This window comes from Panicum hallii, chromosome 2, assembly GCF_002211085.1.
Source record: "Panicum hallii strain FIL2 chromosome 2, PHallii_v3.1, whole genome shotgun sequence".
NCBI classification, from domain to species: domain Eukaryota; kingdom Viridiplantae; phylum Streptophyta; class Magnoliopsida; order Poales; family Poaceae; genus Panicum; species Panicum hallii.
Genome location: NC_038043.1, coordinates 41,860,203 through 41,886,862, shown reverse-complemented (window position 1 = coordinate 41,886,862; position 26,660 = coordinate 41,860,203). Strand labels below are relative to the sequence as shown.

Genomic DNA, 26,660 nt, shown 5'->3' with positions numbered 1-26,660 from the left:
AAATATTCACACCATATGCGCAGTTCCGTGGTCCGAATCTGACATAGGCTATCTCTTAATTTATTTCATGGTTTATAAAAAGAAAGTGCATCACAACATTTGTTGGATATTCTTGGATGGATACAAATATGTGTATCTCATACGTTCAATAATTTTAATGTTTTTTATCTACACAAAAATATGTGCATCCATCCGTGAATATTTAAGTTATTTTACTTATTTAACAAAACCTATTCATTTCATTTTTTATTTATAGGGCATTAGGATGTGCAAATATATGTGCATCTTTAACAATAAACTCCTTAAGTTTTTTTTGCGTGTGTAATTATAAGTGCATCCTGTGTTCTTGGAAAAAAATATTTATCATTGTGAATATATTATGGGCATCCTGATCTTTGATTAAAAGAATAAAAAAAATATATCCATAGAGTGTAGGGGTGTTTGGATCCGGAGGACTAAATTTTAGTCCCGTCATATCGGATGTTTGATACTAACTAGAAGTATTAAATCTAGACTAATTATAAAACTAATAACATAAATGGAGACTAATTTACGAGACAAATCTATTAAATCTAATCAATTCATCATTAGCATATATTTACTATAGCATAACATTACCAAATCACGAACTAATTAGGCTTAATAGATTCGTCTCATGAATTAATCTCTAATTATACAATTAGTTTTGTAATTAGTATACATATAATATCTATATTTTTAATTAGTATCTAAACATTCAATGTGATATGGATTAAAGTTTAATCCGGTATCAAACGTCCTCTTAAAATAAAATATGTATACGAAGTGCAGCTACCACCACAGCTGTAGGCAGTCTCGGTTTCCGTGTTTATCTCTTCACGTTCTCTCTCTATGCTTCTGTACATGAGCCGACAGCGAGACACCCCCATCTTTTCTTCACCACGTGTCACGAATCCATTGTTTTAAAGCTGTGCATCTGGACGGTTGTGAAGATGGGAGCCGGGGATCTTAAGTTCCGCGCCGTCCGTTCTTCCCGCGATGGCGATGGGCGAGGGCTGCCAGCGGAGTGGTTGCCGGAGTTATTAGAGGCGCGTCCCTGTCCGTCACCGCCAATCCTGCCGGCGTGAGATTGGATGGGCGATCCAAAATGTTCTTTTCGTTCACACAGGTATGGGCCGTAGGGGTAGTCCGTAGTCACGACGCCCTAGCCAGCGGCTGCAAACATGCTAGCGCCAAAAAAAAAGAAGAAAAAGAAGCGCCTGACACTCAATCTGCAAAAAGGAAAATAATTTCAAATTAAAAAAGAGCTACATCTACAGCAGTTCGCTGCTCTGGGAGGAGATGATCGAGGGGGTAGAAAAAAATATTTGGACTTTGGAAAGAAATATTTGCTTTTTTATGTCATGTTAAGAAACAAAAGTCTATTAATCCCTGAACTATCGAGTAGTTCCACCTGCGGCTGGCAATTGGCATGCCTTGTCACGTATGGTTAGCTAATAGCCTAGCATGTTGTCAGGTAGGATTAACATAGCTAGCATTGTTCGCAATTGAGCTGGTTCAGAGTTGTTCCATCCTTTTCATAAGCATACAAACAAAACTATCCTAAAGTGAAATATTCATTCATGACTTAGGATGGCTCGATCTATCCTACTTAGTGATTTAAAGGATGTTTGGATCCAAATACTAATACCTAAAAGTGCTAAAATTTAGCACTAGCTTTTATTTAATGAGGAACTAAACTTCAATTACAATTTAAAAGCTTTAGTAAAGATATAAGTGCTAGGGGAGAGAGGATAGCCCAGTTGGTTAGAAGACAATCTCTCCAAAGAGAGGTGCCGGGTTCGATTCCCGAGCGGCGCTGTGAGGGAGGTCACCAGGCAGGAGTATCGTTGAGAGAACTTGGACTCTAAATTAAGCTTTCTTGAAGCCAGAGAGATATATAATAGATGTTAAAGTTTAACATTTAATTTTAGTTTATTCAAGTAGGTGCTTAGATAGCGCGAGATGTTGTGACAGGGGTGAACGCTAGCCCAGGCTTGACTTGAAAATGGTGCGGGCGAGTGGTTCGAGCCTGATCTCCGACGAGGTGAAGCTACGCGGTGCTGGTAGGCGCCCTCACGCGGAGCGGGAGGTAGGGGACCGGACGGCATCGTCACGCCGCGGCGCAGGGGTAAGGGCCACGCTTGCTCGAGCCGTGGCGACCAGCGAGAGGCGGCACTGGGGCTACCGTCGCGCCTGCTTGAGCCCGCCGCGACTATATGTCGCCTGGGCTACAAAGCTCCGATCCATCACCTGAAGCATGGCGCCTCAGCTGGTGGGCTGGTTTGTTATCTTATTTGGCCCACAAATCCAATAAATAAATTAACATGCTTTTTATGGCCCACGTGGATGCATGCACCGAGAATCTGAGTGCCCATGTGCTGTCCTAGAGTAACAAGTTGGTAGTATACCTGCAAGTCGGGCCGTGACGGGCTGGCACGGCCCGGGCCCGGCCGTGCTCGTGGCGATTTAAACAGGCCGCGGTCCGGCACGGCTGTCACAGTGGGCCGTGCCGTACCCGCCCGCGGGCCGGGGGGTCAGGTCCGAGCACGGCACGCGTCCAGTTAACCGTGCCGGGCTGTGCTACAGTGCCGGGCCAGGCCCGCGGCCCACCCCTCCCACAGTTAACAGGCACACAGCACAGCAACAAAGTTAATCAGTTTACCATGCACAGCACAGCATAGTCAGGCACACACCACAACAACAATGCACAAGACACAAGATCACCATACTATTACAAAAGGTTGTTTAGAATTCATCAGTTCAATACAAAATTGGTTGCCTCATTAAAAACCTTTAGGTAAAACCCCATTTCAACTACATGAGGATAAAACTCTAAAGGAAAAAAGAGTACAACGCAACCCTTTTAGTGATCTTCGAGCATCGAGCTCTTTAATCTGCAAAATGCAAATACGAGCAACATTTATTACTTGAACAAGCTTCGAATTGAAGAACAAGGGTGGAGGGAGGAGCTTACATATAAGGGTGTATCAAACCTCATCTAGGAACATATTTTCCATCATTTCTTCAAGCTCCTTGTTCTGCATGTTGTGTTGCTGCCTCGCATGAGCTTGCTCCTAATCCTTGATCAGACTCAACCTCTCCACATGAGCTGGAGTTAGGCTTCGACGCCGGTCATCAAGCAACCTGCCACTCAAACTAAAAGCAGACTCGGAAGAAATTGTAGAAATAGGTACAGTCATGATATCTTTAGCTAACATAGATAAAATAGGGTAAGATCGTTTATGATCATGCCACCAGTTAAGAACATGAAAGGATGCATCATATTGGTTAAGCGAATCACTATCCAAATAAGCTGATAACTCAGAAATAGCAGCTGAAATTGTAGGCCTAGAACTAGCAGGATTTGGTGCAGCAAAAGAACCAGATGCACCACGAAAAATTAGACCCCAAACTGCCGGGTCATCACCTGGTGCAGCAATAGGCTGTGAAGGTCTTTGCAACCTCAAAGCACCATATTTTGAATCATACTTTGCAAACAGGTTAGCTAACTCATTTCTAATATCATTATAATAAGTAGAGTAATCATGATTGAGCAACTCAGAAAGTACTTGCAAAGCACTGTTAAAACCATTAAGTTTAGCTCTAGGATCCCAAATGAAAGCAAAAGAGTACAACATTGGAATATTTCACCAATACTTCAAGAATTTAGATTTCATAGGAACAATCACATCTCTAAGCAGGTTATCATTTTCATATTGATTCAAGTGATTAGCAATTGCAATAATAGCATGCATCATCAATGGAGCAGTTGGATAGTAAATACCAGAAAGTGAAACTGTAGACTTGTAAAATTGTTCAAGGAATTTGAGAATGTGATCAGCAACATACCAATGGTCCTGTGTGAGCAACGTACCACTACCACCCTTATAGTTTGTGTGGATGAAAACAGAGAAGGTGTCCTTGTATGGCACAAGGTGCTTGAGCATTAGGTAGGTTGAGTTCCACCTAATGTTCATGTCCAAACCAAACTTACGGGGACGAACCCCAGCAGCCAAGCAATATGATTTAAAAGAAGTAATGCGCTGGTTAGAAGAATTAAGAAAGAAAATGGTTGTCCTAAAATCATCCAGATATGTGTCCAATCGTTTCAGACCAGATTTAACAATAAGATTAATAATATAGCATGCACAACGCTGATGCAACAAAGAAGAGCCAACATATGATGATAAAGATGGAGTTAAGTCATCCATAGCAGATGCATTAGCAGAAGCATTGTCAAGTGTAACAGATAGCACTTTGGATGTCAACTCATAGTCAGCAAGCACAAGTAAAATTCTCTCAGCAATGTTAACTCCAGAATGAGAGCAATCAATCAATCTAAAACCAATTATCCTTTTCTCTAACTCCCAATCAGTAGTAACAAAATGCACAACCACACTAAGATAGTCTTCCTTAGCATTGCCACTCCATATATCAGATGTCAAACACACACAAGATGCTTCAGACAATAAAGATTTAACTTCAGCAACTTTGGTAATAAAATAAGCATCAAGATGAGTAGTAGTAGTAGTTCTAGACACACGTACAAATCTAGGATTATGAGCATTCCTTATGTACTCCTCAAATTCAACAGAAGCACCAAGACTCAAAGGCAAATCTAGCCTAGCAATCAAATAACATAATTCAGATCTAGCTACTGCAGGATTATACTCAAAGTGTGCCACACGGCCATCAGAAGCAAAATGCAAATTTGTTTGACTAGTAGCAGTAACAGCTTGTTGCTTACGTAAACAAGACCTAACATGCCTTCCCAAATGACCGGTACCTATGCTAGATCTAGCATTTAATACTTTCTTACAGAATTTGCATTTGGCGCCATACCTCACAGTCTTACCATTGACGTCCTTATCGAGCGGGTCCAAGTACTGCCAAACATTCGATGTCAACGATCTCTGCCTCTTGCCGGTGCCAGTAGGTTGGGTGCTCGCGGTGCTCGGGGTAGGGCTCCGGCTCCCGATCGGCGTCGAGTCTGGCTGCGTGCCAGGGCTACCACCAAACAGGGGGTCGCCGTCATCGCCAATATCGTCTTCATCGTCCCGGCGCACCCACAGGCCCGAAGATTGTCGTTGATGGAGCCGGAACTGGAGCCAGATCCGGCCATGGCGTGCGGTGGAGGAGGAATTGAGGGTGTGGCCGAGGTGGGGGTGCGGCCGACAGGAGGTGTCGGCGCGGAGGAGGGGTTCTGCTCACCGCGCAAGATCTAGGTGATGCGGCACCACGGCGGAGGAGGCCGGACGTGGTGTTCGAAACCCGGCGGCCGGTGACGTGCGGTGTGGCGGAGAGGTTGGGGTCGCCCGACGGAGGAGGTTGGGGTCCACCGGCGCCCGACGGAGGAGGTGGAGGCTCCTCGCAGGGCGGCCGGCGCCTGGCGGAGGGGCGATTCGTGGCCGCCACCGTGGCGCTGATGCTTGAGCTTCGTGCCTTCATCTTCGATGGGTGGTGGCGGCGGGGCGAACGGGAGCCGGGGCGTCGAGCGGTACTGCGGTGGCCAGCGGCGGTGGTGGCGCGGTAGGGTACTAGGGTTAGGGTTTGGAGTAGGGCTCGGGACGGGATCGCGAGGAGACGAGGAGTCGGGGTCAAGGGGAGTGGGAGTGTGGGACTGACGGGCTGTGCGACTGGGGGAGCTGGGGGGTCTCTGAGTCATAAACGGGCCAAACAGGCCGTGCCGGGCCGTGCCTGTGCACCGCGGACCACCCGGGCCGAGCGCCGTGCCGCACGGGCCGTGCCTAAAAGGGCCGTGCCGAAGCAGCCCGGCGGTCTTACGGCCAAGCCCAAGCACGGCACTGTGCGTGCTCCGGGCCGGCCCGGGCACGATTAAAGTCGTGCCGGACCGTGGTCGTGCCGGGCCAAAATGGCCGGGCCGCGGGCTGGCCCGTTTGCACCGAGCCAAACAGTCAGGTATAGTTGGTAGGCCTTTTGCCTCCCAGACCATGCAAGCATGCAGGCGTGCATGGCTGCACATGCATATTCCGACTTCTTTCTTTATTATCTTTTAGGTTTTAGCCGCTCAGATCGTGCATGTCCTGACTTCTTTCTTTATTCTTTTTTAATTTTTAGTTTTATTTATTTTTTCTATTTATTTCTATTCTTTTTTCTTTTTTATTTCTAATCCTTTGATCTGTTGTACATGGTTGAAAACTGTGCATTTGTTGACCCTAGACACACATGTAAAATGCAGTTGTGCTTCTTTTTCTTCTTTTTTATCTAGACTCAGCTCACGTATCTTTTTCATTTATTATCTTTATTTTTCTTTTTCTTTCTTTCCTTCCAATTTTTATTTTCCTTTTCTTCTTCTTTCTTTCTTTCTTTCTTCCTTCTATTTTGCTTTGTTTCATTCCTAAGTCACGTTTAGATATTCTTTCTTCAGATTGTACTTCATCTATTTTTCATAATTCTTATTATCCATCTTTATTTCTTATATAATTAGATGTTAATAGACTTATATTTGACTGTTTCTAAAGTGAAGTTATTTGTCCATATTTAAAAATAGCTCATACTTATTGAATACCAATTTATTTGCATTCTAGATTTGTGTAAAATAATTTAGTTATATACTAATTTATCCAGCTTGTGTACATATTCCATTTGCATATAAAAATAATATATTTGCTAGGTGGGTGAGTTTTTTCTTCATGTAAAATTATTTATCTATATGTAACTAAATTGTTTTCAATGCCAAGTTATTTGTTTGCTTTGTAGATTAAATTGTTTGGTGATATTGACTCATTTGTTCGTGATATTTATTTTCTATTATTTAGTCTATACAATAAAATGTTTGTGATGTTTAATGTTTTGTTCGTTGTACATTATTATTTGTTCGTTATATTTAATTTGTTTATTTGTAAAAGCAATTATTTTCTCATGTTGTTAAAATATTTGTTCGCAGTAGCCGAAACTATTTTTTTATATTAAAAATATTTTTTCAAAATATCGTGCAAACATAGGCAAGTGTGGTCTTATTTTGAAAATCTTATTGCAAGAAATACAGTGGTGCAATCAGAATTTAATCTGGATGCTCGGTTTAATAGTTGCTTTTTAGTTTGAAATTTGCATGCATACATATGGGTGACGTTATCATTATTGTCTATTTCTGCATGCATGCATAAATTATCTCTTTTATTTAGCTCTAGCTGGCAACATCCGTGCTAAGGGGCTAACGTACGGCCCAAAACAACATCCGCACCCGTGCAGGAATTAAATAGCATGATGATGCTCGGTGGAACTATCATCTCAAACGATGTCTAATCGCGCCTGCTTGAGCCGCGGTGGTTGGCACGATCCGCGACCGCACCTGCTGAAAATATCTAGTTTTCTGGTTGGAGTCTTGGGGCTGAAAATCGGAACCTTGTTGATAGTTGAAGGATCAAATATACGTATTGGTTTTTGAAAATGAAAAATTCCAGTGGTCGAATGTTTCTTTTTCAGAAACCTCGTTGATAGTTGAAGGAAGTTAGTTTGCCTAGACGACCTCGATTCTATTGGGCCGTGTACTGACGCAAAGACGACAGGAAACGCACGATTGGGCCTCTCATTCAGTATTCCTCACGAGCAAGGCCTCAAGAAAGGCAACACACTCGTCCAAAGAAAAAAGAAAAAGAAAAAAAGCAGCACACTGACACTGGGACCCACGGGGGCGATCCCGGTCAACCCCGACCTCTAGCGGCCCCGGCCACCACGTCACGGCCGACGCGGACGCTGGCCTCCCGCACAGCATAAACAAACGCAAACGCAAACCGACCCCGGCTAAGAAAAGTCGCCTCCAGAGGAGACCCGGCAAATCCAGAAGGCGAACGCAACCACCCCAGCGCGCGCCACCTCGGAACCGAACAGGAACCGCCGCCTTCTTGCCGCGAAAGAAAGAAGGTCGACCGAATCCGCGTCGGCGACCAGCTGGCCAGCCCAACCTATAAAAATCCCAACATCGCCCTCCCCCTCGCTCATCACGCAATCAATCAATCGATCCCCAACGCCGCAAGAAACCAAAGAAAGGATTCCGCACTGCAGAAGCGCGAGGCAAGGCAAGGGAGAAAGAAGAGGCGGCGATGGCGCGGCGGGGCACGGAGGCGTTCCCGGAGCTGGGCGCGCACTGCGACGAGGCAGACTGCAACCAGCTGGACTTCCTCCCCTTCGAGTGCGACGGGTGCGGCGGGGTGTTCTGCGCGGCGCACCGGACGTACCGCGGCCACGGCTGCGCCAAGGCGGCGGACCAGGGCCGCACCGTCGTCGTCTGCCCGGACTGCGGTGACTCCATCGAGCGGACGGCGCCGGGGCAGACCGAGCCGGAGATCCTGGACGAGCACGTGCGGTCGCGCCGCTGCGACCCGGCGAGGAAGCGCAAGCCGGTGTGCCCCGTGCGCCGGTGCAAGGAGCCGCTCACCTTCTCCAACTCCAACGACTGCAAGGCCTGCGGCCGGAAGGTGTGCCTGAGGCACCGGTTCCCGGCCGACCACGCCTGCGCGGGGGCGGCGGGCGCGGCCGCGGCCAGGAGGGCCGGCGGGGAGTGCGCCCGGGACGCGCAGAACATGGGGAGCGGCGGCTGGGCGCTGCCGGCGTCTATCCGCAACCTCAAGATATTTTGACTTTTCAGCTAGTTGCGGTTGCGGGCTTGCAAAAATTAACGGCAAAAGGCGCGCCGTGGCCTATGATTGTGCTTGTCATGGATGTTGCGTTGTTCCATTGCTGCAGAGCAGCACGTCTAAGAATATTGATTTATATGATTGTTCTTATTTGTTTCATGTAGGTGTTAAAAAATGAATACGAATGTGCGATTGGTCAGACTATTTATGCCGTTGGACTTTTATGTTTCAATTTCTAATGGCATGTGAGCCGGAATCAAAGGAATCACCGTACCATCGAGAGCGAGGACTTTACGCATCACTCTATTACACAATTTGAACTAAAAGAATAAATTTATCTCATTTCTTGGAATTCTCAGGATATGATTCACATAATCATTTGCAACCATATACGTATATGTGAACACAAGAAAGACTACTTCTTCAGAACCTACAATTACAATCCACGAATACGCCCGTACGTTGCTACGGACAAACACTGTATAGATATTAGAAATATATAGCTGCCGGTGCGTTAGTTTGTACGGGTTTACACGATCAAATCATGTACGTTAATTTGTAGAGGTTTACGTGATCAAGTTATGGATGGAGGGCTGATCTGACTCGCATATAAGATGGAATCAAAGAATCAAAGGTCCACATATTGATGATAGAAGTTAGATCAAATAAAAAATTATGATGGAAACATTACGTGTTTTGAAAATAGATAAAAATATATACAGTTGCTAGATATAGCATGTATACGTGGCTAATGGAACTGACGCCGCTTAAGGTTGATCGGTGGTGGTGCCACAAGGATCTTCGCAGTCGCTGCGCCTATATGAGTGGACGCGTCAGCAAAATAGGCTTTGAGTACCCCTCCCACCATATCCTATTATCGCATATTCGCAACAGAATGGCATGTTGATGTTATTGTTTTGCGTATAACTGATTGGCCATAACAAATACCGTATCTAGTACCACATGCCAATTTACCAATGTAAAAAACAAAATTTAGCTGCAAAAATAATGAGTGGTAATATACAAGCCAATGGTAGATAGGCCTACGTTATTTTCTGAAATTGACCCAGATACCCTGGTAAAATTTTATGGTCTCCCAGAACTTCTCCGACTGTTCAGGGTCCCATCCACAGCTCCATATGCCCTTCTCACCTGCGCCACCGTCCCGCGCGACCGCCGCAGCGGATACAGGCACGAAGGCCAGTTCACCTCCCCTCTCCATAAGGTTAGCGTGGATCGTCTCAGGCCAGCTGTAGAGCCTCGGGACAAAGACCCTGTTCCGCATCCACTCGACGCCGGTCTCCATCATCATCGTGGCGGCCGTGCCGGTGAGCACCGCCCGCCCTCCCAGGCTCTCCACCTCCTCCCACTCCATCTCCCTCTCGTCGAGCCTGACGACGCCCACCGGTTCGCCGCGGCGGCCCACGAGCACGGCCCTGAGCTCGCCCTCGTCGGACTCGAACAGGTAGCACTCATCCGCGTCGCGGTCGGGACCAAACCCTCCGGGCTTGTCAAGAACCAGGAAGCCTTCCTCGTGCCGGCGGTCGTCGTGCACCGCCAGCCTCCCGTCGATGCCCAGCAGGTAGAGCAAGCCGCGGTGGAGGACCGGGCTCGTCACCGGCGACGCTTTGAGCTTCGACCCGTCGGGGCTGAGCTCCGAAAACTCCCACGGGTACCACCCGCCGCGGTCGCACTGGATGGCGCGGGCGACCGTGAGTCCGATCTCTTGGATGCCGAACATTCTGCGCCCGCCGTCGTAGATGACGAAGTCGAAGCTGCAGCGCTCCAGCGGGTACCGTACGCTGGCACAGCGTGAGGTCCAGTGGCGTCCCCTGGCGCAGCAGATCTTGGCATTGTTGGGGCTTTCCAGAATCCAGAGTGTCGCTGATCTCGAAGATCTTGTGGTGGTAGGGGCTGTAGTACCGGACGTTGGTGGATCCGACGTCGGCGGCGTTGAGGAGGACCGGCGTGAGCCACGCCGGGTAGAAGGGCAGCACGGCGGAGCGCCAGTGCTTGCACATGGCGGCGAACCTCGGGTGGCTCGACCGCGGCAGCAGGTCCACGATGTCCTCGAGGAGGTCGGCAGGGAGGGACGACCAATCCGGTTCCTCCATCCCCGTCCTTGATTGGCTCTCCCTCTTGAGTCGGCGAGTCGTGAACGACGAACTTGATGGGATCACGCCGCGTTTGTGGCGAAGAAATTAAACGAGCGTGGGTGATGCTCGAGCCGCGACATATTGCGAAACCCCGTCCATCTTTTTCACGCCATGGATACACGTTTGGACTCGGTCTGTGTTGCCACGTACTAGCATGCACCGCGTAAACGTAACGGTAACGCGTTTGTGACCCGCAGGTTGCATGCGGACGATCCGCACGTCGCGTAACTGTTCAACCGGTGTCCTTTACTTCTCCGTGTGATCGATATGGCACTCGACAGATACCCCGATGCATTCAACTGATGCTCCATCAGTTAAATCTGGGCTACTAACTTTATCGCAGTAGCATCTTCCAATGCACCGTTCGGTTCAAATATAAAGCCGTCGGTTTAACCGACGCATGTATTTATACTGAAACTTATCCAAATTATCTCGGCTATTATTTAGACACTCCTAAAATATTCTCTCTGCATTTTCACTGCAATATGGATATCTTAACAATGATTTGGATCAAATTGTATATGGATTAGACTCCATCCATAAGACTTTTAAAATTCTAAAAACTTGAGCTCACAAACTCATAAACTCATTAGTATCATCGACTATATTATTATATAATCACTATAATCACAATCATATTTTAATTTTCTAATGGAGCCACGTTCCTTGCATACATAAAATATGAAGGCCAAAGGCTATGAATTGTCGGGTTCAGAGAGACAGGAACGATTCATCGCATGATTTCCAGAAACCGCTCGAACTTATCTCGCCGCCGCCCCACCGCTCAATTTCGGTGCTAAAGTTCGAGCGATCCATGCATCGATCTGCAGCAAAGACACGGGCTAGAAAGCAAGCAGGAGGTGGAGAGCTCCGCGGCGGTGAAATTTTGAATAAATACTGCGCCCCCGCCTCAGCTTCGTCTTTCTCCAGCCATTCTGTTCCTCATTGCTCGAGCTTCGTCGCCGGAGAAATTCGACGCCGACAGCCCTCTTCGGACCAATTCCTTTCGCCCACAATAACACCAGCAACCCAGCAACCCGTTTGAGCAATCCCCGAGCCAAGCCAGCCACCGTAGCCCTCCTTTCGCCGTCATCGTCTTCCTCGGTCCGCCGCTGAGCCGAGTTAGGTAGGCTGTCGGTGAGCACCTCCTTCGCAGCCTCTTTAGCTCGATACAGTGGCACGCACCGCATTACATGCGCACGTAGATGCTTAGGAAGAAGCTTGTGGTCGTGGAGCGACCCGGAGATGGTCGGAACGCGAGCGCTGCCGCGTTCCCTAGCTGCGGCCGTCCAGGGGCCCAGATAGGGAGAGCAGCATGCTCTGTGCGTTGCGGCGATGCTCCCTGGATAGTTTGTGGTGGTCGGGAGGCTATAGTGTGGCCAGCCGCCGTGAGCAGAGCCACTGCTCGCTGCTGGTGATGGCGTTCACCGCTCGCGAGTGGGGAAGAGTTGGGGAAGAGGAGCTTGGGAGGATCGCTAGCGAGTGGGGAAGCTCGTGGGCCAGGTCCGGTGGTCGGAGATCTCGCCGTCGGCGAGCTCCGCGCCTTGCCCGGCCATGTACCCGCGGCCGAGGCTGGGGGTATTGTGCCTAGGCTCGGGGCCCGCGTGTCAGTGGCCGCGCGACAGGGATCGGAGGGGTAGGGTGAGAGTGAGTGGGAAAAGGTTTTGGGTAGGAATAAATCAGAAAATTAGTTTAGAATTAGTTTAAATATTTTTAAAACTTGTTTAATTCCTATAAACTGTAGAAATATCCAAAAGTAGTGAAACTAATTTTATTACATTTGTGTGATTTTTATGCATTAAAAACATAAAAGCCTTAGGTTTTTAATAAGGATCAATATTTATTTAATTTCCTTATTTTTAAGGGATTTAAATAAGTATTTAATTCCTTATTTCATGTGTTAATAAAATTTGAATAATTCTTAACTAATTATTAACAATAATTAAGAATAATAATAAATAGGTAATTAGAGTTTTCTTAGTGTATAATAATTCAAGTTAAACTTAATAATTATTTTAAAATTTATTTAAGGTTTAAATAATTAGGATAAAATGTGTTAGGGTTTTTAGAAGGTAATTAGGGGTTGGATTATAACTTTATCGTGAAGAAAAGTTGTAATTTAATTTTTGAAAATGATTTGCATGAATCAAACCTTACATAGCATCACGACCAGAATCAGAAGTTACGGACATCCACATCAAATACAGCGAGCTGCCACCCGAAGGACCAGCGGGGGAAGAGGAGATGATCATGGTTGAACACGAGCCACAGCTCCAAGTTGAAACTCCACCTCCCGAAGTAGAGCAAGGCAAGCACCGGAGCATATACATCTACTATTTACTTAACTTGTTTTACTTTGTGTCCTAATATTGCATATGAATGTTTAAGTCTAGAAGTTGATTGAAAACCTATCTGTGCATGTTTTACTTCCTTGAATTAAGGACATATTTGCTACCTGCTCAGAAAGATCACTTAAACCCTAGTTCAAACTTAACACCAGCTCCTTTATACCGGCTTATCATGTTAGTAAAACAAGATTTCTCTTGAATGTGCTCAGTTGAGCAAAGAGTTTTTTGGTCGTTGAAAACAGAGAAGAAGAGGAGTTCGGACTCTATCCTTGCTTCTAGGTTGAAAAAAAAAGGATCTATGGTATGTTTAACCGTGGGTTAACCTTTAAAAGTACTGTTTATATTCAGAACCAGTAAATCTATGTAACTTCTATGTAACTCGGTAGGTTGAATCTTGAACCAGGTTGTGCCCCACTTGAAGTGGGAAGTTGGTAGGGGAGTGATCTGAAACTCGTATTGAGATCACTACTAGAAAAAACCCTATCGATCCACTTAATAAATATTGGTAGGAAGAAGACCTTACCGACCGGTACTTTTAGGGTGGATGGATATGGATAGATCTAGGGATCTTTTAGTACCGGTTAATAACACCAACCGATATTAAAATCTATATATTAGTACCGGTTGGTGTTATCACCCGATACTAATGCCTCCAATCATATTAGTATCAGTTGGTAACACCATCCGATACTAATGTAAATCCTTTACCAGTTGATGTTGCCACCCGGTACTAAGGATCCTCCACACGTTACTTCAAGAGAAAAGTATCTCTCTTCTTATGACGAGTGTTGCGTAGGTGAGACGGTAAGAAGGTACCACGCAACGCAGGAAGTCAAGTTAACGCAGAACTAGTGAAATTTAATACATAACCAATACACAACTATTTACTGGTAGTAATTGTCAAATGATTATTTTATTTGTTGATCTTGCATAACTTGCCTACAAATAAATTATGCAAAGTTCACCAGTAGAACCAAAATGGCTGATTAAAAGAACATGAGAAAAATACACTAATTAGCTAATTCCAAAAAGATATTATTACCTATTCAAAACCATATTGTTACTTAATGCTTAATCAAAACCAGCAAAGACACCCATTCCTAACTCAAACACTGGAGTAGGGATCAAATCAAATTGTGGAAATGAAGAGGGGGGGGGGGGGGGGGGGCGATGTACCTTGATGCTAACGAGCCAAAGCACCCTGCCGCAGGGTGCTGCCCCGGCCTGTGTACGCAGCTGTCCACGGCCCGGCAGCGCTCCACTCAAGGCCTCTATGTATGCAGACGCACAGCGCGGCCGCTCCCATTCATGGCCTCGCCCGCGACGCCGCGGCAGCGAGCCTCCGCCTCATCGGCCCGTGCAAAATCCACCCCTCTGCCTCCACCCGCCTTCACGGCCGCGCCGTGCCGCCTGAAGCGGGCCCCGCCGCACGCCGAGCACACACGCAACCACCACCTTGCCTCGCTCGGGCGCTGGCCACTGCAGTGAATCACGGCCGCCCAGAACGATTTGAGCTTGGTAGAGCCCCAGGGAGCTGCCCGCCCGATGCGCTGAAGGAGGCAGGGAAGGAGGAGGTGATGCGGCGCAGTGAGCGAAGGGAGGCCAATCACCGCTGTGGGCAGCCGCCTTCCATTGTTTGCTGCATCAGAGGGAGAGATGCCCGTGAAGGTGAGGGGAGGAGAATGGGAGAGGACGGGAGGATAAAATTTTGCGGGACCCACATGCGGAGGGGTGCGAGCTGGTAGTGAAAAAGTACGGGGACGGCGGATCGCGAGTGCGTACGATTAGAAAAAATTACGATTAGAAAGGATTTCACGGAGAAACTACTTTTACAGATACAGGTTTCACAATGTATCGCAGACGAGACAACGGAATTTTTATAGGTAGAGATAACCACAACTTAGATAATAGATGGGCTGTTCCGCATAATTTACCATTACTCAAAAACATATCAAGCACACATAAATGTAGAATATGTAAACAAAAGCAAGGTTTTAAAATACTTATGCAAATATGTAAATAAAGGACCTGACCAAGCAGGTATAATTTTCAAACGCATCAAAAAAGCACAAGACGAACCCAAAGATGAAGAAACTAGGATATAGATGAAATCAAAGAATATTTAGATTGCAGGTATATATATGAACATGATGCACTACGGAGATTTCTTGGATATGAAATCCACTATCATTGGCCTCCAGTTGAAAGGCTACCCGTGCATCTACCACTAATGAATATTGTTAAAATGAGAAAAAAAATGCTAAACTGAAAGACATTATTGATAATCCTAAAAATTACAATAAAAATCACAAAACAATGCTCACTGAATGGTTTGCCGCTAACAGAGAACATATTGAGGCAAGAGAACTTACATACTGCGAATTTCCATTAAAGTGGAGATGGGAAGAAAAAACAAAAATATGGATAAAAAGGCAGCATGGTTTTAAAATTGGACGATTATATTACGTAAATCCTAGTTACGTAAATCCTAGCGAAGGAGAACGCTTCTACCTATGTATGCTCCTCATGATAGTAAGAGATGCAACAAGCTATGCAGATATACGAACATATAATGGAACTGTATATCAAAGTTTCAAAGAAGCTTGTGCAGCACGAGGACTACTAACTGATGACAATGAATAGTACAACACATTTGAAGAAGCTACTAGCTGGGGTACAGCTTCTCAACTACGAAATTTATTTTGCATAATGCTAACATACTGTGAAATAAATGATGAATGGGAATTCTTTAATAGAAACTGGAAAAAATGAATGATGATATCGAAAGACAGTTAACACTTACATTATCCAATTAAATATATTGCTACCGAAACTGAACTCCAGGATATACTGTTACAAGAGTTAGAAGAAATTCTTAGCAGAAATGGACAGCAAATATGAATTGAATACTTTGTAGAATTTTTGTGTGATAAGCTTTATAAAAAACTTTTGTTTTTCTGTAAATTAATAGCTGTATGTTACTTGAATCGTTACCAGTGAACCCTCGCCTTGCCAAGAAGAGTACTGTTTTGTTTATGAACTGATGGAATGATGCCATAATGGACATGACAATTCCATGACATGCCCTGATGATTTGGTTCAAAATGGCTGTTTGCTTTTCTTGTTAAAAGATTGTCTAAGAGAGAAAAAAGGATGTGCTGCAATGTATAGTTCAGTGTTGAATACTTCTTATTCAAGTAAACAGTTCTGGGTTCAAATTGTAGTTGTGAATTACAGGTGCTTCTGAATTGAGTTCATGTTTATTGTATTTGTAAGTGCTTCTTAATTATTGGTGTAATTACATATGTTCTTTTGAATCAGTTCTCCTGGACTGAGCTCATGTACGTGTAGGCTTCGATATCTTCAAGACATATCATACTGCTTTTGACTTTGTGTGGTAGTATCACTACAATTGCATTTAGTGTTTTAGGTTTGAGATTAAACTCATTGTCTTCCTTTCAGAGCTGTTTTTGGTTTTCAGACATCGTATGACCATTATAAGCTCTGAATTTTGGATAAGACTCTTGGCTTATTTATTTGAATAGTATGACAATTATTAGCTCTTATGTTTCTGGTACAGAAATTGAGATTATATAGTGACGCCCTCCATTTCACATGGCACTATTAGTTGCCTCAATGCCTCAGCAAACACAGAAGTTGGTCCAACATGTTATTATGTATCATGGATCTTTGACATCATTGCATACTCAGTTAACTGAATCAACTATAATGCAGTTCTTTTTTATGTTTCTTGCTCTGAAATAAGCATCTGGACTTTATTGTTAAAGTACAGCTCTCTAATCATAGATCTGATTTGCTTGATAAATTCTTTTAGTAATACATTTTCCATAAGTAAAAGTTTGATATACTATGATTTCAGGTTCTTAAAGATGTAATTACGACCTTTCCTGCAGACATTGGCCGAGATGAGTTCTGGAAGTAATGCAAACTCCATGTGAACCACTGTGAAAAAGTTTCACTTTTGAGATGTGATCAATCCCTGACTGGTTAAACTATTTCCAGATTTAGTTATTGGACAAAATATTGTACCTGAAAAATGTTGTGATTCATCTATATGCTTGTGACATGCCTTTGCTTGATTTCTTGTGTAAACACAGTTTGATCAATATTGTTTTTGGAAAGTAAGGGTCCCACGGAAGTGAATACCGATGAACCTAGCACAAGTAGTTTGCATTGTAAAACCTGGCAGCTAATGGAGGCACTTGCGGTTCATCATAGTCCTTGTCCAGCGAGAGAACTAAAGTTTTGTTTGGTGATTAGCTCTCTTTGCAATTTTGTCATGAACCAGGTACTAGCATGTATGCACACATGAATCTTGCAGTCAATGTTTTGGGGTATGATAATAAATCTCAGTTTAACAATCTGAGTCATGTTATTAGTCCAGCAATGTTTAATTGATCAGAGATACAATGTGCATATAGTATATGCTCGGTGATGTGTAGTTCTAGAAATAGACCTCACCATTGTCAGATTTGTTAGTTGGTACACTACTCTTACCGAGAAATTAACTCCATATGGGCTTATTTTGTTGCAAGTTTTCGCCCGTTTGCCTGGGTTCAAAGTCCTACGGAAGAATGGAGTGATTTCAGAAACTTTGCACAGGTAGAATACTTTAAACGCTAAAAACTTGACACACTATTGTGATATGTTTCCATCTACAGCTGTAAAAAAGCATGCTTCAGATCTGTTTCGCAACACTCCTACGTGAGATCAATCCTGCTACCCTCTGTAATTTTGCACACAACAAACATATACATATCTTCATTGCAAAACTATCTAGACAACAGTAGCAACAAAGTGTGTCACATTCTAGAAGCTTGATTCAGAGGGAAGATTCTTACATTCAGAATATCGTGCCTATATTTTTAATCAATTGTTCTAATACATTGTGATTCTACAAATCAACTGTTTCCAATACCTTGTAGCCATTTCAAGAAATTTATTTCGCCTGTAGCAACTTAGGGGCACAAATCTATCATGCTAGGAATTTTTTGATCTCGTAGCAATGCACGGGCATGAACCTAGTCTTAGAAAAAAGTAGGGATGAACCTAGAGGTATGCTTAGTGTCATGTTTTGCTTTAGTTAGCGATTAGGTAACTACTCTCAAGCAATTTTCTTGAAAAATATAATTTATAAAATATGAAAAGGATTTATATGCTGTGAAAATACTTTTGATGAGATGAAATGCAGTTCCCTTATGTATTTAAAGAAATACTCCTATGTGACTATTTATGCTGTTCTCTTGAGTGATTTTCACGAGGAATCTCATCCCATGTGGCTATATATGTGTCTTGTTGATCAAATTGAAGAGGTTTAACTAAAAAATGATTTATTTTATCGTATGAAGAAGATTCAAGCGCAAAAGGTAACATGTTAACCTCACCCTCCTTACCAGATGGATTACTACATACTCCTCCGTCCAAAAATGCTAGAAATATTTTGATTGGGAAAAATCTTCCACAGCAGATTTTAACCCTAACTTCTCTTATAATATGATATCAATAACTAAAGACTTTAAAATCACTTTGAATATAAATATAATTATGCAAAATTAGTGCACTAAAATATACATATAATTTAACTAATTGTTGGTTAAGGTTTGCACAATTTAGTTTTCTCCAATTTAAATACATACAGTATATTGAAGTAGCATTTTTCTAATTTGGAGTCATCTGTGCATTTCATCCGTTATTACAGACATTTCAACAGGATTGGGCGATAACAGCAAAACATAGATAATTCAGATCCTAAGTCGAGAGCGCAGCTTGGCTCTTGATGAAAATGTACTTATTGCTCTTGACACAAGATTAGCACTCGAGTTCCACGAACCGCGAATAACTTAGTCCATTTACTGCAACTTGTTTTAATCTTCCCCAGACTCATTCGAAACGCATGAATCAAAACTTATTTTTTTTACGAATTCTCTACTGTGTTTCTGTGAATCTTTTGAATTTCATATCAGCTAATTAAAGCGTCTGATTACCTGGACGGCTGGAACCCATTTCTCACGCGCTTCACTGTTCGGAGTCCACTCCCGATTAATCAACGCGTCCACACGAACTCCGCGCTAAAGCCGAACCACTCCTGTCCACTCCCGAATGCTCCCTTTGCTAACGGTCGCGAGGGGCATTTCCGTCCTTCCCCGCCCCGCAAACCCCCAAAATTTCAAAACCCCGCACTCGAGAGCGGCGTTTGCATTCCCCATTCGTCCCCCTCTTCCCCGGTTCGATCCAGCACCACGCCGCCGCCCGCCGACGAGGACGCGCGCCGTGCCCTAGAGCGCAGCCATGCGACGGGACGACGCCGGCGGCGGATCCGGGTTCCACGACTTGTTCGACTCCGTGCGCCGCTCCATCTCCTTCCGCCCCGCCGCCGCGGCCGCCGGCCCGGAGCCCCCGGCGGGCCCATTCGGCGCGGGGAGCGGAGGGATCGGCTTGCGGATCAGCTCCTGCATCCGGAAGTCCCGCGGGATGGGGCTTCTTGGGCTCGTCACGAAGAACACCTCGCCGCCGCGCCGCATGCTGCCGCCGATGCCCGACGAGGCGGTCGGCGGCAGCGGAGGAGGGGGCGGGGGATGCGGCGGAGGTGGAGAGGAGAACCCGCCGATCCGGTGGCGGAAGGGGGAGCTGATCGGGGCGGGCGCGTTCGGGCAGGTCTACCTCGGGATGAACCTGGACTCCGGCGAGCTCCTCGCCGTTAAGCAGGTGAGAGGGTTCGGCGCGTGGGATTAAGCCTTTACCGTTTGAAGTTTTGGAGGCGTTCGGAGTAGTAACTTACTCTTTCCTATGATTTATTTCAGGTCTTGATCGGCACTAGCAACGCGACGCGGGAGAAGGCCCAAGTGAGTAGCATTTCTTTCAACCGCCTGTTGTTTTGCTAGGGAATTAGAGTTTTGAGGCTTTTGGTCTGATACGCGGTGCCTTTTGGTTTCGATTTTTGTGGTTAGGCACATATTAGAGAGCTCGAAGAAGAAGTGAAGCTACTCAAGAACCTGTCGCACCCCAACATCGTTGTGAGTGAATGCAGCATGGGTTAGAAAATGGGAACTTTCGCTTTCGTTAGGTAATTGCTATGTTGATGTTTGATTTACTGTTTGATCTGGAAAGAGGTATCTTGGGACTGTGCGGGAGGAAGATACTCTAAATATCTTGCTTGAATTTGTCCCTGGAGGGTCCATTCAGTCACTTCTGGGGAAGCTTGGTTCGTTCCCAGAGCCTGTAAGTAATCATCAATTTGAGTGGCTTTCTGGTTGTTCATTGTGGAAGAGGACTTATCCATCATATCTATTGCTGTTGATCAGGTCATTAAGAAATACACTAAGCAAATTTTGCAAGGATTGGAGTATCTGCATAACAATGCAATTATACATAGAGATATAAAGGTATAGACTCTGAAGTCTTAACATATAATGGCATATCTTTGGCCTTGCTTGTTCTGTGGTTATGCTTATTCTGATGAACCTGGTATTTTGCCAAATTTCAGGGTGCAAACATTCTTGTTGATAACAAAGGGTGCATCAAACTTGCTGATTTTGGAGCATCTAAGCAAGTGGCAAAGTTGGTAAGATCAAAATAACATGTTCAGTGTGCTCTTAAGGTCAAGTGTAATTGAGGGAAGTTATCAAACTTAGGCAATAAGACTGGGTTAGTCAGAAGAGAAATTTAGATTATTCTTTTAAATCAATAATGCAAGAGTATGTCCCATGCTGCTTTAGATTCGGGGAGTTGCCTGTTTTTTTATTCCTATTTCCAAAATACTTGCAATTGATACAGTAGAAATAAAAACTTGTGCAAGGAGGGGAGAAGGCATACCCGGTGCTGAAAGGTCCCACACATGTGCGAGGAGGGGTAAGATGAAACTAGCATAAAGATCTTAGATACTGTATGACATAACAATCTCATGTAATCATATGACTGTAGGGCCTATAGCAAGGCCTGCAAAGAAAGAAAGATGCTCACAATAGAATCACTATTTCTATTCTAGTAGTGGCAATGCTGAGGCTCTTCCTGGGTTTCATCTCTAGCCTACCCCAACTTGGTTCAGACTAAAGGGCTTTGTTCTTGTCGTTAGTGGCAATGCTAAACTACTGAAAGTAAGCAGTCTGGCATGTCGCTGATTTGATCTATTTTCAATACAAATGGCTAATGGTACCCATATGATCATCATATTTTCTAAGTCTTGTCTTCTGGCTAAAATTATACACTCTGGTGTTGTAGTGCTGGACAGTTAGCATGTGCCACACACATCCTCATTTTTGGTATCATTGGTGTATCAACATAACTGCCTGCAGCATTTTTTTATTAGAAGATATTAGCCCACTATGTTTTCTATTTGTTCAAGTTACTCCTAACTTCCCATGTCAATGCACTTACAACAATATGCCATGCTTTGTCAGGCTACTGTGACAGCAGCCAAAACAATGAAAGGTACACCGCATTGGATGGCACCTGAAGTCATTGTTGGGAGTGGGCATAGCTTGTATGTCTGGAAACTCTTCCACTACCTCGTTTCTTGCTTTTCTGGATTTAAATATGACACATTTTTTCCTTCTTCTATAATGGTATACCAGGAATATCTTCTAGTTGGACTTGTTTGGAATTAACAATTAAGAACATTCAGTCTTCACTTTTATCTAGGAAACACAATTCATTTTTTTAAAAGAAAATTGTGAACCTGATTTCAAACTATGCTACTATTTTAGTGCTGCTTTAAGCTATGTGCAATTCATAATTCAGAATTAAAAAACACTGCTCAATAAGGATTATGTATGTTCAATTTTCTCCCTAACTACATAGATTGTCCCTATTACAAGTAGTTGAATATCACTTCCAATCACATTTTCTAAATGAGTAGTTGTGTGACATTTATTGTCCAAATACAGGAGTAGCAGGAAACAGCATCAATATTTGTTAATTTAAGATAACCACCTGTTGCCTTTGATTCGTTAGTATGGATGTATGACACTTGCCAAGGAAGAAAGTAATGTACTTTGATTCAAACTAAATGAAAAACAATTTCAGAATCATGCCCTTTTCATTTTTGTTCTTATTTTGCTTGATCCTTACTGTTCCATTATCTCAGCTCTGCAGATATATGGAGTGTAGGGTGCACAGTCATTGAAATGGCAACTGGCAAACCACCATGGAGCCAGCAGTATCAAGAGGTAAGTTTTATCACCATGGAGCCCTAAGTAAAATTGTAAAAAATAATCCTTACTTCCTGCACTAAGAAAATCTTTGCAGGTTGCTCTTCTATTTCATGTTGGAACCACAAAGTCACATCCACCTATACCTGAACATCTCTCCCCAGAGGCCAAAGATTTTCTGCTGAAATGCCTGCAGAAGTATGCCTATTACTGTGTTACTGTTATACCTTTCACTTAGCTATTTTTTCCTCGAAAGTTTTGGAAACTTCCTGCAAATGAAAACTTAAATTTTCAACTGTTTTGTCTGGTGCCTTGATTATTTGTTCTTCTAGGGAACCAGAGCTGAGGTCTACTGCATCAGACTTACTAAAGGTAATTTTGCATTAATTCTGGATTGTAGCTAGCGCTGTTCCTGTGGCTCCGAGTGTATGCTGATAGTGCTTCGTAAATTTGACTTCTTGAAACATTTTCTTGCAGCATCCTTTTGTCACTGGAGAACCGAATGAGTTGCAGCCACTCAATCGCGCTGCACACAAGGTTCAATTACTAGCATAGTCTGATGTTGCTTCATCCACCTTTTTTTTTCTTGCAGGACCTTTATCCATGTTTTTTACGTAATAACTTCATTTAAACAATGATGCAGGACTCTTTTAATGAGATTCCTGCAAATGATATGCCAAATGGCTTGTAAGTGAATTCTGTAATTCCTGTCCTCACCTGATTGTTCATCATCTATTTGTTTTTTTATTTACTATGCCTTTGAGAATTATTTAACTGCTTCCAGGGGTTGGAATCAGTCTTCCAACTGGTCGACTATGAACTCCAACAAATCATCAAAAATCAAGCCCTTATGGGAGGGCAGCTGTGATGTTGATGATGTCATGTGTGAGTTTGCTGACAAGGATGACTATCCAGCAGTTGGATCTGTAAGAATTTTGCTTCAGCTGTTGGATTTTATAACGAGCGTTTAAAAATGGTTCTGTGAATTGACTATGGTACGTCCTTGTGCCAACTTTCCGCTGTCTCCAGAGCTATAATCCTATGTCAGAACCATTTGATAACTGGGAAAGCAAGTTTGACATGAGCCCGGAGAAAAATTCTCATCAATCAATGGAATTTGGTGGATTAGCCAAACATGCTGAAAGCAGCATAACTGAGAATGATTTTACTTTCCCCGTTGAGGGAAGTTGTGAAGATGATGATGTACTTACAGAGTCAAAAATAAAGGCATTCCTTGAAGAGAAGGTACTTAGTATTTATTAGATCGGACAAATTCAGTTTACTGCTAGTGCTTAAATGCTGTTTTTACTGGTTATCTTGGCAGGCACTTGACCTGAAAAAGCTACAAACACCTTTGTACGAGGAGTTCTACAACACAACAAATGCAGGAAGTTGTCAGGAAGCTGATCAAACTTCCAAGGGGAAAATCCCAGCTAGTCCGAAACTTCCCCCTCGAGGAAAGTCACCTCCAAGTAAGACACGAGGAGGTGCATCACCAACATGTGATAATTTGAATAATGGAAGTCCTGAAAGCTGCAGCAAGCAATTCCCAAGAAGCAGTGTGGTGAAGAGCAGCCGAATTTTACGAGAAATAGCTTCTCCTCAACTCAATGAGCTTGGTGATAAAATGCATCTTGATGCCCAAGATAGCCCAAGGTTTGTTTGGTATTGCCATGCCATGTTCTGGAACTGAAATTACATTCTTCAAAAATGTAACCAATGCTGCAGCACTTGTAGGCTCATTTTGTTTTGTGCTATGACCAGTACGAGATCTAATTGGGACTATTTCTATGAACAGCATCAGCTTTGCCGAAAGGCAGAGGAAGTGGAAAGAAGAGTTGGACCAGGAACTTGAGAGGGAACGAGGTAAATGGAAGTTCTCATAATCTATGCACTATAGATAATTTCCCCAAATGGCTATTCTCATCTATGATTTTTCCTACAGTGATGAGATTAGCTGGGTGCGGTAAAACACCATCTCCAAGTAGAGGTCCCAATGTGAAGCGAGAGCGTCACGCTGACCATTGAACAGACAGCAGTACTCGTTTCTTTATTTCATCCCACAGAAGACAGAACAACTGATGGTAACTACACAATGCCAGAGATTGGCGGCAATAGCAGTATAGTCTGCAGTGCCTTGTCATTCACGGCATGAGCCGAGCTATGGCTTCACAGACAGAACCATCTTGGTACAAGGAGTAGGTCTACTTTGAAGTGGACTGGTACAGAGGGCAGTCATCACGACTCATGATCAGGATCATTGTTGCCGTAGCCTGGAGAACGTTGAGCTGACAGTTTCCTGATTTTAAGGCCGCATTCTTGCTTTATATGGTTATATATTGAGAACAAAGTGTTGTATAAAATTTTGTGTTTGTAAGCCAGGTTGGCGTGGGGATTGGTTTTGTATGGATATTGATTCTGAAAGCGTGTAATAAGCCAGTGATGCAAATTATGGGGGCATTCAGTTTGCTGAGTGAGAGCTTTTCAAAGCTGTGATCGTCTGCTGTCAGTCAAATCATGAAACATGTATGCGTACTGAGACTGCCGGTGTTCCTGGTGATTACATGTATGCGAACCTCCTCCTAAGCTACCTATAAATATGTACCCAAATCCATCAATAAAGATTGCTCCATTCACTTTACATCTCTCTCTCTTCCACTGTGAGTCATTGAGTTACAACACGTTATCAGCACTGGCTCCGGCCAACTGAGCAGGAGGAGAAAACACCGGCGACAGCAAGCGTAAGATGTCCGAGGCGTGCTCACCCAAGATGCTTGAACTTCGTCGTCTTATCCGAGCTCCAGTATGCCACGCTCTTCGTCGTGGACGCCGTGGTGGAGGCCATGTTGATGCAGCTCGCCGCACCGACGACCTCGCAGCTTGCTTGGGGCCTCCTGTGCTGCTGAACTCCTGCTTCGCGGAGGGGTGCATCCTCATGCGCTCCCCACGCCATTGCCCGTCCCATGGATGGACGGCCAGGGTGCGGGTCGAGCGTGGAGGGCCGCCAGCGCCACCAGATGTCAAGGGCTACTGCCCTGTCCATGGATGGACCTCGTACTTCCACTATGAGGGCGGGCCATCGGCAGCAGCACCGCGCGCCTACGGCATTGCCTCATGCCAGTCTCCCTCGCCGGCCCGCTCCTCCTCGCCATCATACTCGCCGGAGACTCCGCCATACACGCTGACCCCAGCCGAAGAGCGCTACGGTTACGTGACGTCGCTGGGGCCACCGGGCAAGCCTCGGGGCACCATGGCCGCGCGTCATCGAGTCCCGCCGTACTACAACGACGCGACGAGCTCAGGCGCCGCGGCACCGGTGGTCTACTCCAAGCCGGAACTCGTCCCTCCACCATCACCTCCGGCTCCCATTCCCGCGTGACCCAACGCCATGGCAGTAGCCAACCGCCGCTCGGGCCTCCGTCGGATCATCTCGACTGGGCATGTCCTGACCGGGGTGACCCTACGCAGCCCATCTCGCTTCAGCAAAGGGAAGGCCTAGGCACGGCCGGGAGAAGCAAGGAGAAGGGGCGGTGGGGGAGAGATCCGGCCATGCCATGGCCGGATCTGGGAGCGGCGGCGGCGGCGGAACGGTAGGAGCGGCGGTGGCGGAGGAATGGAGGTGGCTAAGGGAGGGAGAGCTGAGCGGTTAGGGTTTCTAACCCTAACTCGCCGGCCGTCGGGCCCTTATACGCCGGACCGAGCGGCTCGGGCTGAGCAGAGCTCCAGCCTGGCTCGCCACCTCCCCTCCATGGGCTGTGGTGGGCTGCGTGGCAGCCTATTCCGGACCGCTTGCGTGCCTCACCTGTCCACGCACCCCCCGCCCCCTCCCCCCCCCCCCCCCCCACCAGCTGGGCCAATAGCAGCGGCGGGCTGAAACTGAAGCACAGTTATCATTTTCATTTTCCATTTAATTTATTTATTCCATCAATTTACATTTTAGTCCTCAGACTTTCTGTTATTTACATTCCAGCAATGGGCCTCATAATCTTACATTTAGGCTCCTGTTATTTCTGTTAATGTAAATATGTGTTTGTTTAGCACTCCTTTGCATTCCATGTTATTTCTTTGCATTTACTCTTGCAAATTACTATTGTTGCCCTTTACTTCATGCAATTTACTTTCAATGCAACATTGACATTTTGGAATAATTTTTTTGGCATTGAGACAACATGAGATCTACACATACAAACATATAGTAACTATCTTCTCAACTCGAAATTAATTTCCTTGATGTTGACACAACAAGAGATCTACACATACAAATGTATAGTGACTATCTCCTCAACTCGGAATAAACTTGATGGCTCACATTTAATTTGAACTCGCTCTATTCTATCTAATTCTTCGAAATTGGTCATATGCAAAGTGATA

At 44.8% G+C, this 26,660-nt stretch overlaps 3 protein-coding genes across 3 annotated transcripts; 2 read left to right on the top strand and 1 right to left on the bottom strand.

Moving 5' to 3' along the window:
* Window positions 1-6,435: 6,435 nt before the first annotated feature.
* On the top strand, window positions 6,436-8,805 carry LOC112881929 (zinc finger AN1 domain-containing stress-associated protein 17-like). The gene has a single exon (XM_025946860.1). The coding sequence runs from the start codon at window positions 8,085-8,087 to the stop codon at window positions 8,619-8,621; it is 537 nt and encodes a 178-aa protein (XP_025802645.1). The 5' UTR covers window positions 6,436-8,084; the 3' UTR covers window positions 8,622-8,805.
* Window positions 8,806-8,925: 120 nt separating this feature from the next.
* On the bottom strand, window positions 8,926-14,853 carry LOC112881928. Its single transcript, XM_025946859.1, has 2 exons — window positions 14,299-14,853; window positions 8,926-14,234 (listed from the first exon to the last, which is right to left on the bottom strand). The coding sequence occupies exon 2, from the start codon at window positions 10,357-10,359 to the stop codon at window positions 9,667-9,669; it is 693 nt and encodes a 230-aa protein (XP_025802644.1). The 5' UTR covers window positions 10,360-14,234; window positions 14,299-14,853; the 3' UTR covers window positions 8,926-9,666.
* Window positions 14,854-19,376: 4,523 nt separating this feature from the next.
* Window positions 19,377-24,930, top strand: LOC112879677 (mitogen-activated protein kinase kinase kinase NPK1-like). Its single transcript, XM_025944039.1, has 17 exons — window positions 19,377-19,848; window positions 19,944-19,985; window positions 20,091-20,156; window positions 20,251-20,361; window positions 20,445-20,525; window positions 20,627-20,704; window positions 21,540-21,622; window positions 22,226-22,307; window positions 22,387-22,487; window positions 22,622-22,661; window positions 22,767-22,826; window positions 22,933-22,976; window positions 23,074-23,215; window positions 23,319-23,534; window positions 23,614-23,945; window positions 24,088-24,155; window positions 24,235-24,930. Exons 1-17 carry the CDS (start codon window positions 19,432-19,434, stop codon window positions 24,315-24,317), a joined length of 2,046 nt encoding a protein of 681 aa, XP_025799824.1. The 5' UTR covers window positions 19,377-19,431; the 3' UTR covers window positions 24,318-24,930.
* The last annotated feature ends 1,730 nt before the right edge of the window (window positions 24,931-26,660 follow it).